General features: G+C 34.9%; 1 protein-coding gene across 1 annotated transcript in view; it reads left to right on the top strand.

Annotated features, from left to right (window-relative positions):
* AFF4 (ALF transcription elongation factor 4) overlaps positions 1-16,423 on the top strand; it is an 80,462-nt gene that overhangs the window by 19,290 nt on the left and 44,749 nt on the right. The window contains 5 exon segments of the mRNA XM_079144320.1: positions 5,354-5,480; positions 8,014-8,578; positions 8,581-8,795; positions 10,062-10,106; positions 13,653-13,739. Coding sequence (XP_079000446.1) covers positions 5,358-5,480; positions 8,014-8,578; positions 8,581-8,795; positions 10,062-10,106; positions 13,653-13,739 — 1,035 coding nt within the window. The 5' untranslated portion in view covers positions 5,354-5,357.

The following is a 16,423-nucleotide window of genomic DNA, read 5'->3' as shown; positions in this document are numbered from 1 at the left end:
AAAATATTTGTTTTTTTTAGTTGTTGATGGATCTTTATTTTATTCATTTACTTATGTGAGGTGCTGAGACTCAAACCCAGTGCCTCACACACTGAGCCACAACCCCAGTCCTCTGTTGCTTTTCTGTTTGTGTACTTTCATTAAAGCCTATGTGTGTATGTGTGTTTATGTAAGTTTGTTTGTAGTGGTTCTCATTCTAGTGTTAGCCAAGAAAAAAGAAAAGTGAACAGTTTTAATTTTGCTTTTTTTGTTTTGGAAACAGGGTCTTGTTAAGTTACTGAGACTGGCCTGGAACTGGTTATCCTCCTGCCTCAGCCTCCTAAGTACCTGGAATTACAGGCATGTGCCCATCATGCCTGGTTTGAACAATTTTAATTCCAGCACTGGTCAAAATTTTTAAAAAAGTAAACAATGGAACAAAAGTAAGGGATTGGTTAAATTAGGTTGAATAAATATTGTTCTTCTGTTCCTTTTATCTCACTCTTAGAATCAGAAATACAACTGCATGTGAAGTGTGTGTGCGTGTGCAAAATGACTTTTATTTCCCCAGAGATGGATCATTCACAGTATGTACGTTGTGCTGTATTTACTTTTTCTCAAATGAAATTATTGTGGAAATTCTTCCAAGATAATTGGCAAAGCTTAACCTCATTTATTTTAAAAGTTGATAGTTTATCATATGGATGGACCATTGTTTATTTGACTGCTTCCCTGTTTGATTGGGTTTTCAGTTACTTTCAGCTATTCTTCCAGTAAAACCAGTCTGTAGTGAATAATCCATGCTTTTAGTTCTGTGAGATAAGCTGTCAGTAAGTGAGGCTGCTCCACTGAAGAAGTCATTCGTTTTTTTCTGGTTGAATTTGAAATCTGTCTTCATTATTTTGTTATCTTCTGCACATTAAAAAAAGTGCTTAACTCTAATTATTGTTGTTATTAAGTGAAACACTTTTCCCATTCATTTGGTTTCATATACCTTTGAATTTATTTCTGCCCTCTCTTTTGTTTTACTGATCAGTTTGTTAATTTCTGTACACTATCATGCTATTTTGATAACAGTGATAACTTTATAATAAATTTACTGTGTAGTGAGGCAAAGTATTTTTGTTCCTGTTCTCCTCCCAGTGCTTTCTGTTTTCTGATCTTTCAGGATTTTAGTAGATGCCTGTTACATGCTTATTACGTTAATTAGTGAAAAATATTAAATCTTGCCTTAGAAAAATTAGGGGTGCTCATTTAGCCCAGGGAAATTGATGTTGTTAATGGTGTTGCTTCCTAGCCAGGCATGGTACTGCAGTGTAACTCCCTCAAGTGTTGTAAATAATGATACAGAGGAGGAGTTGGGGAAAATTGGATGATCATTGTGAATTTGGAAGGGCAGGGTGAGGGTGGTTCAGCTTAAGCATGAGAGGAATACTTTAGGCTTTAGAGAAGGAATAGTGTGACAGTGAGTCCCAAAAATGAAAAATGCTATAAAGACCCATAGTGCTCTACTTCATATACTTTATCATCCTTTTCCTCCCACCTTTATTTCTTTTTTTTTTTTTTTTTTGTGGTGCTGAGAATTTGAACCCAGGGCCTTGTGCTTGCAAGGCAAGCACTCTACCAATTGATCTATATTCCCAGCCCCCACCTTTTATTTCAAAAACTTTCAAACATGGCAAGGAAAGTATAGTGATTATCCATCTACACTTTACCCAGGTGGAACAGTTTTAATAGCTTTACTGTCATTGTTGCAGCTCTGCTCCTCCTAGTCCTCTTTCAACCCCACACCACCACACTGAAACATACTAGATATATATTTGGACAGTCCGAACCATTTGAGAGTTGCAAACATGACATGTCACCTGTTTACTTAGTTTGTATATGCTAAGAGTCAAGGACAAGCTCTTGCATAACCAAATGTGGTTAATTTAACATAGTTGAGAAACATTGACAAGATATCTGAAATGTGGTCTATATTCATATTTCCCCCAAGTTTTCCAGTAATGCCCTTGAGAAGCATCCCCACTCAGAATCTAGAATTTGGGAAATGAAGGGTCATATGTTACATGTAGATTTTGATTCTCTTTAGTGGAGAAATAATCCTCATTCCCCCCCCCCTTGTTTTTTAATATGATACTAGTCCAGACTATTTTCACAGAATGTTCCTCAAATTAGGTTTTAAACTATTGCAAGTCATTTTAGTCTCACTTTGTACCTTCCCTGCTACAGCCTGGAATATGCTATTTCTCTAAGAATTCCTCTTTCTTTTTAGTGGGGAATAATGTTAGAAATCAAAATGCAGGTGTGGGAGTTTCTCCTTTCTGTTGGGTATCACTGTGTCTCGACTTTTTCAGCAGACGGAGCCAGTGAGACAGATACACACTAGTATATGTATATACATATATGTGGTGTGTGTGTATATATATGTATATATATAAATATATATACATATATATACACACACACATGGATAGAGCCAGATACATATACATACATATGCATATATATGTGTGTGTACATATATGTATTATTTTATTTTTAAAAAGTTTTTTTGTAGTTGTAGATGGACAGAATGCCTTTATTTTGTTTATTTTTATGTGGTGCCAAGGATCGAACCCAGTATCTCACACATGCTAGGCAAGCACTCTGCCACTGAGCCCCAGCCCTATATATATTATTTTAAAACTACAATTTTATAATAGTACTACCCCAGTGTTCTTTTTCTCCTTATTCTGTTTCTCTCTTCTCTAATAGCAAGATCTGTGGTTCCCCTTAACTCAATTTAGTATTCATTTGCTCAGTCTGTAGCAGTTTCATTACTACACCATTATCGTGAGCAGCACCAAACCTACTAAATAAAGTTGAAGATTTTTAAAAATTTTTTTCTGTCCATAGAGTATTGCTTATAATTAATGTATCATTTTAACATAGGTACTTCATGGGTACCTAAAACAATTTACCTTAAGTAATAAAAATATTTAATCTAGGGTTGAAGAAGCAGCTTTGGGGAAGGCACTTGCCTAGCACGTGAGACCCTTAATTCTGTCCCCAGAACCACCACCACCAAAAACAAAAAAACTAGTCCCACAGATTTTGTTATGATGTAACAGTGTGTTAGTTTTAATTGAGCCTTATTTTAGTACAATAATTGCAAGTGTCCAGGAGGATATTTATAAAATAGTTTTACTATTATAGAAGAGATATATTAATGTTGAGTTCAGACTACTAGAATTATTGATATAGAGGCAAACTTATTTATTTTAGGCAGAGATACTGATGTTCAGAGACACAGGAAAAATGGAATTTATAAATTATATTCAAAAAATAAGTCAGATCAGGAAATAAATAGAAAGTAAGATCTATAACTGGGGTATTTACTCTTATAAGCAATCAGTTAGCTTAGTTCTGAGTTTCCTGGCAATCTTATTAAAAGATAGAATATTCAGTTCCATGATTTCATTACTTCAGAAAAGAAAACAAATTTTCTTTGGTGTTAAATCATAGAAGGAGTTTTATTCTGGGAATTACATCTATTTTTACAACAGATATGCAGTATCTCTCTTGCACTCTCAGTTTTGTTTTGCTTTTTTTGTTTTTAAGATAGGGTTTTATTCAATTGCTCAGGCTATCCCTGAACTCTTAGGCTTAAGCAAACCTCCTCCCTTAGCCTCCAAAATAACTGGTACTATGGGTACATACTACTGCACCTGGTTTATACAAATATTTCTTGAATGATTATTTAGTGCTGTTGAATATGTAACATTAAATCAGATTTTAAAGTTTTTCTGATTTATTTATTTTATGTGTGTGTGTGATGGTAACAGTTCATCCCAGGGCCTGGTGTATGCCAAGTGCATGCTCTGCATACTCTATCACTGAGCTATACATACATGTGAGACCTAAACTATATCAGGATTTGAATTTAGGAAATTTGAGGAAATTGATAGTTAACATGCACTTTAGACTGTAAATAACTTTGTATCTTGACTGTACCATACTGTAAGAGGTCTAATTGAAATTTGATTGTTAATTATACAAACTGTAATAAAAAATTAAAAAATGAATCATATACATTAGATGGTTCAAATGTGCTAAAGGATAATATGTTCTTTGGTTTTATTCTCTGAATACTTAAATGTTGATGTTTTATGGTGGTCATTAAAGATTCAGTACTTCTTACTGGTTCTGTAGGGGGCTAAACATTAGGGAAATCAAAGAAATCACTTAGTATTTCTATATCCTGTAATAGCTTATATTCTTATATAAGTTTATTAGAATATTATACAAATAAGAAACAATTTGAATACAAGTTTAAACACTGAGAACATTCTTTCTTTTTGACATTGAATTGCTTTACTTGAATGAGTCTAAATTGTGCAAATCAGGAAGTTTTATTTTTGGATGTTTGTCTTCATGCTCAAATGACTGATAAAAATCCTCAAGGGTATATTGGTTTTGCTGACCATTCTGACTTTTATAATTGTAGTTTCCCTCAGTCTTGATTGCCTTTAATTTTCTGATTTGGTTTAAAATAGTAGGCTAGCCCTGCAACAGGTCTCCCTTGTAGTCTTCCTCCTCACCCTCACCTCCCCTTTTCTCCCACCACCTCATTTTTCTCTCTCCTCCCTTCTTCTCCCCTCATCTCAGGGTTTGACAGCCTTTTTCATCTTTGTCTGTATAACTGAAATCCCTACTGCTATAAATAAGCCGTCCATTTCCCTTGGTTTGTTCTACTGCAAATACAGTATACTGTCAGGATTGTAGAAATGACACTCCCATTTTTTTCCATCATCTTAAAGGACCTTTTCAATACAATTTTCAATTATAGTTACTAACACAAGTTAATATTCTGTCACTGATAGCTCTCAGGTTTGTTGTTTATTGAGGTGTTACTTGAAATACTAATGTATTTAGAGCAGAAATGTCGTTTTTTAGGGAATCTAGAACAACAGCAAAGCTGAGGTCAAACTGCCATAAGGATGGACACCAAGGAAGCTGTGTTTGGGACAGAAAGAAATCAAGATAAGGTAGATGCAAAGTAGAGAAAAGAACTGAACCCTGGGGGGAGGCGGTGGTAGATGGGTTCAACTTTCAGGAACACACACACACACACACACACACACAATTGATAAGATTAAGTGACGGAGGGGATGGGTTCTGATATTCTGGACTAGTGTTTTCTCTCTGGATAGTTGTGGAAGACACTTAGTAGATAAAACCATTGCCAAAACCCAACTTCAATATTTATCCCTGTTATTATTTGAAATTCAAAAGGGAATCTCTGATTGGAGTGTTCAACTTACAAAATCAGTTCAGAAAATTTAATTTTTCTTTTGTTTTTGTGATGTAAAGATTGTGTTTTTCTTCATAGCAACATGAACCGTGAAGACCGGAATGTGCTGCGTATGAAAGAACGGGAAAGGCGGAATCAGGAAATTCAGCAGGGTGAAGACGCCTTCCCTCCTAGCTCTCCTCTCTTTGCTGAACCATACAAAGTTGTAAGTTGTCCTTCTTGAATGTTTTTTTCCCCCTTTATATGACATTTTAAAATGTTTTAAACTTGAGTGTATTAAAAAAGAATTACTACTGTGAATACCACTTTATATTTTTTTCCCCTTTCCTCTAAATACAACATACTTTTTTTCAGGTAAGTTTTTTTTGTGTATAATATGCGTGTAGGAAAGTACACAAGTTTTTATGGCCTGAAGAATTTACCACATGAATAACCTCAGATAATACTCAGATCAAGGAATAGACCATTACCAGCACCCTCAGTCCTCCTCGAGACCCCCTTCTGTCACTATCCTGTACCCTTAAAATGTGGTGTGAATTGGCTCAAATGTTCATCTACTTGTGGTCAGACAGCTAACCGTGGGCAAGCATTTTACCTTTTGAGCCTTAAGTTAAAATTTTTTCAATCAAGCATATTGTCTACTATTTCCTAAGTGGTCTTTGGTTATAATATCAGTCAAAGATGATTTTCATAGATGCTTTTTTCCCCCTCCCTATTTCTTATTTACTTACTTAGTTTACTAAATTTCATTGATTGTATGTTTGAATAAATTTGTCTTCAGTCTCAGTTTGGTTCCTTTTGGGTTATTGTAAAATTCTGATTTTTTTTTTCCTTTGAATGCATCTGATGCTTAACTATGATTTATATTAAAGCATGTTGTCAGAGGAGTTCAGTAAATTGAATCAACTGTTATTTTTATTATTGTCATTGTACTTAATTTGAGATTACAAAGAATACTGAATAGTTGCACTTCTGATGACTCCACTGTGGCTTTAGTGGTGATGGATGTCTCTCTAACATTTGATTTGACCAAATTTCCTTTCAACTTTTTTGGTGGGGGAGGGTACTAGGAATTTAACCCATGACTGCTTTACTGAGCTACATTCTCAGCTCTTTTTTTTTTTTTTCTTGAGACAGGGTCTTTCTAAGTTAGTGAGGGTCTCAAGAGTTGCTGAGGCTAACCTTGATCTTCCAGTCCTCCTGTCTCAGCCTCCCAAGTCCCTAGGATTACAGATGTGCCACTGTGCCTGACTCAACTTGAATTTTAAAGGCTTATGTTATGTATACTTGAAACAATACTGCGTATTATAGTGGTGATAATTATTGTTGGTTTGTAGATTATGAGGTTGAGTGTGTTAGACTTTTTTCTTGATGAAATACTAAAAGTAACAACATATCTTTGGTTTACCCCTGTAACATTTGGTGTTTATTCAAACTATTTATGTACTTTGTTAAAGCTACTTATCCAGAGCTTTTAAGGATTTTTCCAGTTTAAAGGCAGTCATGGGGCTAGGGTTGTGACTTAGTGGGCATGCTTACCTAGCATGTATGAGGCAGTGGGTTCAATTCTTACAACTGCATATAAATAAATGAATAAAATAAAGATCCATCTATATCTAAAAAAAATCGAAAATAAAAAAATAAAGACAGTCATACTGATGTCATTTAAGTGTGGGGTCAGGGGTTAAATTACAAATTAAAGGTATATTGAAAAAAATCAAGAGTTTTCTCCAAAATTTTTGAATCATAGCTATCATTTATTTTCTAGTTATATTGTGATAAATTGGACTTGTTTTCTGATCCTAGTATCTGTAAATAGCTTTTTATCTACCTCTCTTGTTTAATAGAGTTACATTTTTCAAACACTCTAAAGTCATTACTGATATTTGCCAGTCTCCAAATAAGTAGTAGTGGTTCATCTTGATTTCTTTTTCATATAATCAGTAAACTTTCTTCAATATATATGGATATGAAAAAAGTACTAAAGCTTATAGACATATTGGACTTTCTTACTACCCAAGAATACTTCTTTGAAAAAGTACTGATATTAAAGGTTGGATCAGTTATTGGTCAGTTAATAGCCAGGATTTAAAGCTTCATCAGTAAGAGTTTTCTGTGTTTAAATGACTTAACTGATGAGCTACAATAACAGTAGAATTAAAATTTAAAAAAAAAACAAAAAACTTATTTCCCTAAATTTTGGTTTCTGCTCCTAACTATAACATTGAATTATAAGGAATATGAGGTTTTCACTGACTACTAAAATATGAATAGTAACTTCTTTTTTGTTTTTTTGTTTTTTGGGTACTGGGGATTGAACCCAGGGCCTTGTGCTTACAAGGCAAGCACTCTACCAACTGAGCTATCTCCCCAGCCCCGAATAATAACTTCTATATATTCACATGCCCCCCCCCCCCTTTTTTGGGTGGTGCTGGGGTTTGAACCCAGGTCCTTATGTATGCTGGGCAAGTGCTCTACCACTGAGCTGTATCCCCAGTCCAGTATTCTATGTATTGCTAAATGTCCTATAGGACATTTGTATGTTAGCATAGTCATTTTCAGACATTTTTGATGCATTTTCACTATCAAATTTATTCACTTGGAGTTATATATGTTAACTAAGATGTGAGATGAAGTCTCCCTTTGAAAAGTTCCTTTTCACTTGGTTAGAAAGTTTAGAAGCATATTTTATTTGTGATTATACTCACTAGTATATTTAATTTTACACTTTTTTGCAGACTAGCAAAGAAGATAAGTTGTCAAGTCGTATTCAGAGTATGCTTGGAAACTACGATGAAATGAAGGATTTCATAGGAGACAGATCAATACCGAAGCTTGTTGCAATTCCCAAGCCTACTGTACCACCGACAGCAGACGAAAAATCAAACCCAAATTTCTTTGAACAGAGACATGGAGGCTCTCATCAGAGTAGCAAATGGACTCCAGTAGGACCTGCACCCAGCACTTCTCAGTCTCAGAAACGGTCCTCAGGCTTACAGAGTGGTCACAGTAGTCAGAGGACCAGTGCAGGTAGTAGCAGTGCCACTAACAGCAGTGGCCAGAGGCATGACCGTGACTCGTATAGCAGTAGCCGGAAAAAAAGCCAGCATGGATCAGAACACTCCAAATCACGGTCTTCTAGCCCTGGAAAACCCCAGGCTGTTTCTTCATTAAGCTCTAGTCATTCCAGATCTCATGGGAATGATCATCATAGCAAGGAACATCAGCGTTCCAAATCACCTCGGGACCCTGATGCCAATTGGGATTCTCCTTCCCGAGTACCTTTTTCAAGTGGGCAGCACTCAATCAGTCTTTCCCACCTTCCTTGATGTCAAAGTCCAATTCAATGTTACAGAAACCCACTGCCTATGTGCGGCCCATGGATGGACAGGAGTCCATGGAACCAAAGCTGTCCTCTGAGCACTACAGCAGCCAATCCCATGGCAACAGCATGACTGAGCTGAAGCCCAGCAGCAAAGCACATCTTACCAAGCTGAAAATACCTTCCCAACCGCTGGATGTAAGTCACACATTTAGAGTTTTTACTATTATAACTATGTGAAACAGTTGACCAGGAAATTATGAGTGAACTTGAGCTGCCTTTTTACCTGAGTAGCAAGGAATATATTTAAAGGTGGGGATGGGGACAGGTTTAAGGAAGGGCTTCTGAGTTGACTCCCAAGTGGATCCATAAAGCTATGAGCTTCCCTTCTTGGGAAATCGGGGAAAATGTCATTCATGGTTTTTCAAATTTTAAAATGTCAAGTCAGTTACAGAATAAAGCCATGATCCATCAGTACCTTAGATTTTTTGCTTTTGATTTTATGGAATATATCTTGTTTTCTTTCTTTTTTTTTTTTTTTTTAATTCTCTAATTTTATAGTGCTGGGGTTCATGATGGTAAACATGGGCTTCTAGGTCCATGCGTGGCATTGGGAATGTGTAGTTTGGATGCTATCATTCTGTTATAACTACATACCAAAACTTAATATTTAGAATAACCAAAGAAGTGGGTATTCATTATGAAATAACTGAAATTTTATGTAGCTTGTGTAATAAAAAAAATTCAAAAAGTAATGTCAGTATCCTCATAGCTCAAAATGGTGCGGGGAGGAGTCAGGATACATAAAACACAGTTCGAGAACATTGAGTCTTTTCTGTGGCCTTGAGAAAAATCAATGTTAGTTGCATTTGTCATCTAATTATTCCTCTTCAGAGAACTGTAAAGTGGTAATTTGTTCTCTCTTTAAACAACATCATCCTTTAGGTAGACTTAAGTTCAACTCTGTGATTCCTGTTTGTACCTAAGAATAAGCAACTTGACTTTCTGTGATTGAAGGCAGACTATGTAAAATGTCTGTTGTGTTCCAGACCAAGAATCCTTCAGTAATAATTTGTTTTATTATGTTTGTGTATGAGAAGTGATATATCTCAGTATTATGGTATGTTTTGTATAAGAATAAACTTTGAAATTCTGGATAAGCTGCTCACCTAAAAAATTCATTTTAAAAATCATTTAAGTTATTTAAAGTATAAGAAACATAGCATTTTAAAAATCTTTGAAAAAAAATAGGTTCCTTAAAATTTTATAGTGCTTAAAAAAAAATTGTATTTAAGGACATTAGGCCAAAGATTCTAAGTATTTTGATTTGAAGTAGTGGGATCATAAATATTTCCTTAAATTTTATGTAATTTCTAATGATGTTTTAAAATCTGCAGTAAATACTAAAAGTCCAGTAATGTATTACTTCAAATCTAATGTGTGTGTGTTTTTCTCTTTGTTAAGGCATCAGCTTCTGGTGATGTGAGCTGTGTGGATGAAATTCTAAAAGTAAGTTTTTTTTGTTTTTTTTTTTAATAATTTCATTCTTTTATTTGATTATGATGCTTTTCCACCCTGTGTCCTCCTTCTACCTAGGTTTCACAAAGGATCTGAAGCAACAGATTGCTTATATGTGTGACTTGATTATGTCCATCATAATTGACTCTGTTCTGCTTATACTTAGGTTCTCAATCACATGGTTTGTTTTCTGTTCACCTTCAAAGAGTTGGCTTTGTTTTTCAGTAAAACAAATTACATTCTCAAATCTGCCTTGAAAAGAGGAAGAAGAAACCAAATGGAGCTAGACTTTCTCAGGCCTATCAGTTAATAATTTGAAGTGTTCAAAGCTCAGTAGTTATCAGTCGAGCCATTCACATGTTGAAAATAGCTTGCTTTGTAATTCATCTGTACATTCTGATCAAATCCTATAATAAAAACATCCTCTGAGTACTGTACATTTTAAATGTTTACTGAATAAATTAAAATCTGCTCATGAACAAATAAAATACATTTTTTTGTTGGGGAAAAAAAGAAATTCCGGTGAATTAGTGACAATGACTGCTTTTTGTTCACAGAAGAAAACTGTCAGTCACATGTTACTAGTACTTTCTTGTGTGTATGGGATTTCTTTTTTTTTTTTTTTTTTTTTTTTTTGGTGAGCTCCTGTATTTTGCATTTCTCTGTGGACACTTTGGAGACTGCCTGTGTTGACTCTTTGTACCATCTTCTCTCCCATTCCTTCTGTTAGTTTATTATAATCTCCCTTTTTCCCTAACATTTCACTGCACCTGTTTTCTCTGAAGTCGTCTTTTCTCTTTCATCTTGGTGCTTAAGTTCTTATTTTCTTTACCCTTTTCTTTCCTTGACTTTTGTTTTACTTCATTGTTTTTATTTCCCATTCATCTTCTTTGCCTTTCTTTCTGTGCCTTTTAGGAAGCCTGTGTCTTTTCTTGTCTTCTAAGTATGGGTGCATGCTTCTAGACTCTTCTCTTCCTGCACTTTGACCCACCTTTTTCTACCATCCTTGGCTTCATTACATAGCTATTCAGTCTTTTTTTCCAGCTTTGGCCTTCTTTGGGTTTTGATTTATATCTCTTAGTTACTTCTTGACAGGGTTCCATTTGAATTTCTCTTTGCTGCTTCAGTATGTCTAAAGATATACTTATGTACTTCCCTTTATTAGTAGTACCATCATTCTCATGCTTCTAAGCATAGAGTCCTAGTTATCTCTAGCTTCTTCCTCTCATGTTAAATTTAATTCCAAAACTAGGTGTAGACTTTGAAATTTCCTTGAACATAACCCTTTCTATTTCTGCCAATAGAAATAGAAAGCTTCAGTAATTATTAACAGTCTCACTCTGTCTTCCAGGGTCATTTATCTGTCTTCTGCATTGCTTCCAGATTCTTTACTTCAGTCCCTGGTCTTTATAACCACTTTTCCCCCCTTAGAATTTTCACTGGTTCTGTTAAGCCCATAGAAAGAATTTTTGTTCAAACTTAACATTCCAGGCTTTCCACAGGCTAGTCCTAACCTCTCATATGACTAATGAAGCACTTTTGCCAAGCTGGTTTCCCTAAATCATAAACTTTCTTGCATTTTTAGTTCTTTAAACTTTTTTGGAATGTGCTTCTCCTTCCTCTTCAGTAGTATATATGTCCTCTTTTTCCTTAGAATCCCTATGAAATCCTTCTTCCTACTGGAACGGATCACAGTGATAATGCTTTCCTTTGAAATCTTTTTTTTTTTTGGTGTCCTGTATATAAAAAATCTAAGGGAGCATATGCCTTTCTTTCTGAATTCTCAACAATGCATGGAATTTTAATATCTGGAGATTTTTTGTTTTAATTATCTCTTTGATGTTACTGATCATTTAGTCTACATTTTATATATACGGGGCTTGGCACATGGCCCTGTGTATAATGCTTAATCACTTGATGATAGTTAAATAGATTTTGATTGGGAGTATTTTAGTAACTGAGATACAAACTGCCAATGCTAAACACCTGAGGGACATGAGTTTGTTTCCTCTTCCCTATCTTCAGTGTGCAAGGAACTTCAGGTCCAAGTTTCCTTTATATTTTTTATTTCCATTTGATTTATATGAATCTCATTATGAACTTCAGGAAAAATTTTAATCTAGAAACAGTGTACATTTATTAAAAAAATGGATGTATCAATTCAAATTATGCTAATTGAGCACCCATTATATGTCAAGCATTGGGGATACAGTGGTGATAATGGTAGTTGTACCTTTTGAGCTGACCTTCTAGAGCTTGGGTGTAGGAAATAATAGGAGCATCGTAAAAGAATAAAGAACAATTATGTGCAGGTGGCTGTTTTTAAGAGATTCAATTAGACACTATATCATGTACCCTTGTCTCTTTTTGCCATTCTTCTGCACAAAGGTATCCACTGTTAATTGTCCTTCCATACATTTTTTAAAAATATATAAACAATTATGTAGTACGTAGGATATGATTTGTGTTTGTCAATTAACAGTATACTGTGGACATCATTTTATATGAGTGGTTAAATTTCTCATTTTAGTGTCTGCTTGGTATTCCATTGTATGGATGTTGGCTAATCTCTTCAGTTAGTTTGATTACCTAGATTTCACAATCTATTTTTAAGTATGGGGCCCTGAAATTTTTATCTTAAAATAACTGTGGATATAGCTATTGGATAAGTTCTTAGGTATTATATTAATATTTAATTTACCTAATGACTTACTTTGAACTAAATGCCAAAAATTAAACACTCCTTTCTTATCTAAGTTTGATATTTCTCTCCCCCTTTCTCCTCTAACATATTCATTATAATCTTATCTAAACCCTACTTGCACATATTTGGCTTGATTAGAGAGAAAGCAGTGAATGAAATCAGAGTTAGCGGCTTGCTTATCTGTTTTCCTCCTCATGTGCTTTTTGAAATCTCTCTTCTGATTTTCTCACCTGACCAAAATATTCGTATCAGCACATGGGCTCTGTAGTCAGGCTTCCTGAGGAGTAATTCTGTGTCCTTTACTTACTAAGTGTGTAACCTTGAATAAATAACCTTTTTGCTTCAGTGTCATCCTAAATAGAGATAGGATAATAATGGTATCTACCTCATAATGGCATTGTGAGTATTAAATGAGTAACAGATATGTAAAACACTTAGCAAAGTGTCTGGTCCATTAAAGGTACACAATAAATATTAGCTGTTTTTCTTATCATTATCCTCTTCCTCCCATTCCCACAGCAAGCTCTTATTTAGTAGTGTTTTATTATGTGCCTTGTATTTGATTACAGGCTGCTTTCTGTATTTATTCATATTTCATCATCATAATTGTAAATTCCTTGAAGCCAGGGAGTATTTATTACTTACCTTCATATTACCAGCCTCATAGTGGCTTGCACACATTTGTGCTTCATTAATACTTATTGACTAAATATGTTTAATTTTGGAGGAGCATTCATGAAACCAGTATGTATAAGTACAAATCTGGTTTTTTTAGCTGTATAGGTTTTTATCCTTGACCTGGTTGAAAACAAACTGTAATAATTACATTTCAGGAGATGACGCATTCATGGCCTCCCCCTCTAACGGCTATTCATACACCATGCAAAACAGAACCTTCCAAATTTCCTTTTCCAACTAAGGTAAGTGAATATGTCTTTGATAATGTAAGAAAAGCCTAAGTGGCTCAATTAAAGTCATATGAGTTCACTATTGTCATTCTCACTCTAGTGGGAGACTGCAAATAAGTGACTAAATAAGTTCAGATAGTGACAATTTGCTATAAAGAAATTTAAACAGAGTAATAGAATTGAATTGAAGGGTACTTAAGAAAACAATAGGCAATATGGGGAAAGAAACTTAAAAGCCATCAATGTTTATTGCAAACAATCATGGTATTCTAGGCCAGAGGTGGTAAGGGCTTCTCAAACTATGGACTTGAGGAGCCCTTTTCCATAGAACATAGCCAGCATACTTATGTATATGGAAAGAGGTCTTCAGACAACAGTTCCAAGTCCATCTAAAATTAGCAGATTAATTTTTAACATTAACTTATGCTTACACAAATATATAAAAATACATTCTGCTTGTAAAAAAATTTGACCAGGACCTGTAATAATTACCTTTCCCCCATTCTTGCTCCTCCATATTACCAGTGTTCCTTTCATATGTACCTTCGCAAGTCTTTTTTATATGCTTTTACATACATGTATTTACTTGTATGTTATCATTACATGTAACTATTTTATCATTTATTTCTACAGTTTTTTAAAATATCAGTTTGTCAGCAATAATCTTGAAGACCTTTTCATGTTTTTATATATGGAGGTGTTTTATTTCTTTCAACTCATCCAAGTATAAATATATTCTAGTTTGTTTAGCCATTTCTCTTTGGTATTTAAGTTTTTGCTGTAAACACTTATTTAGTGTAAACACTTATTTATCTTTGTTCATGCCTTCTTGTGTGCATGTGCTGTGCGTTCATTTAGGGAATAAAGTAATAGAATTGTTGAGTATATATATATATATATAAACACCATATGTTCTTTTAAGTCTCTGTAGTTACGTTGTAGGATTTCTATTAGTCAGTACTCCAGCTTGAATTATCTCATATTTGTATACCATTATTTGATACTATTGAGCCCCAACCTTGGAGCTTGTGTGGAGGTTCTAGTAGCGGAGTGCAGCTACTCGTAGACCCTTGACTTGAAGAACTATCCTCCTTTATCAGGAGAGATTGTCCTCTTCCACCCAATGCCCAGCTTTGGAAGGGGGACACACATGGAACTGAATCAATCCTGGAGATCAGTGGGGTGACAGATGTTGCAGTCAGGTCGCCCTCACATCCAAACACCAATCTTTAGAGTGAAAAATTGCATCCCACTTGCTACATTGGTAGTGAGGTTCATCATCTTTGCACATTTGTCATTCATTTGATTTCTTTGTAGATAAATTTCCTTATTCCTGCTGCCATCTTTGTTGAATCTTTTTGTTTGGTATTTGCACAATCACAGAGGGCTGGGGACTCGAACCTGGGTCTCCAGCATGAGAGTCAGGCACTCTACGAGAGGAGCTATACGGCCAGCTGTTGAATCTTTTGTGTGTGTGTGTGTGTGTTACTTGGGGATTTAACCCAAGGGTACTTTACCACTGGACTCCAGCTCCTGACCTTTTTGTTTTTTATTTTAAGATAGGGCCTCACTAAGTTACTTGGGACCTTGCTAGGTTGAGGAGGCTGGCCTTGAACTTTCCATCCTTCTGTCTCAGCCTCCTGAGCTACTGGGATTACAGGCATGCCTCACCATGCCCCGTAGATTATATCTTTAACTTAATGAGTTTTAGGAAGGTTTCTTTTTTTGGTTTTGTGTTGTTTTGTTTTATTTGAATTCTTGATTCTAAAAATTAATAACAATTTCAAATATATCTCCAGTTAGATTCTTGTCTATTAAGTTTTGTGGTTTAGAAAATTTTCATTTTCATGAATAACATATATCCTTTCTTTGTAGCTTTTGCTTTTTAATGTTTTGTAAAAAGGAGGCTTTTCTTTCCCTGGTATCATAAATGTACTCTTTTATTTTCCTTTTAACAAGGTTTTACTTTTATTTTTCATGTTTATCTTTAACCCAAATTATTTTTAGAAATGATGTCAGGTAGAGATTAAAATTTTCTATTTGTGTACCATACCACTTGTTAACTTTGTAAATCAGCTTTATTTACATACACAAAATGCACTTGTTTTTACTGTACATTGTGAGTTTTGATACATGTATGCCGGGTATAACCATCACCCTAATCAAGAATCAGGAGCATTTCCGTCATTCCCAAGTTCCTTCATGTTCCTTTGTAGTCTGCCTTACTGCCATGACCCCACATAATTACTGATCTGTTTTGTGTCACTTATAAATGAGTTGATTTTTTTTCTAGACTTCATAAAACAGGTATCTATATAGAGTATACAGGTTTTGTTTTGTTTTGCATGTTTGCCTTTTTCTCCTTTTGTGAAATTCTTACATGTTGGGGGGTGTTATTTGTGTGTGTGTGTGTGTGTGTGTGTGTGTGTGTGTGTGCTCGCACGTGTGTGAGTGTGCACTAATAGAACCCAGGGTCTGTGCTTGCAAAGCACAAATTCTGTCCTTGAACTATACCACAGCTCTCTTCCCTTGAATGTATCAGTAGTTTTCCCTTTTTGTTTCCAATGAGTATTCTATTGTATGAAATTGCCAAAAAATTTATCCATTATCTGTTGATGAATATGAGGATTAAGGCTATTAAGAACAAAGCATCACTTAGCTTGGTGGCACATTTCTGTAATCCCAGCTACTTGGGA

Source organism: Sciurus vulgaris (genome assembly GCF_902686455.1).
Source record: "Sciurus vulgaris genome assembly, chromosome: 6".
NCBI classification, from domain to species: domain Eukaryota; kingdom Metazoa; phylum Chordata; class Mammalia; order Rodentia; family Sciuridae; genus Sciurus; species Sciurus vulgaris.
This window is presented reverse-complemented; position numbering and strand designations above follow the sequence as displayed.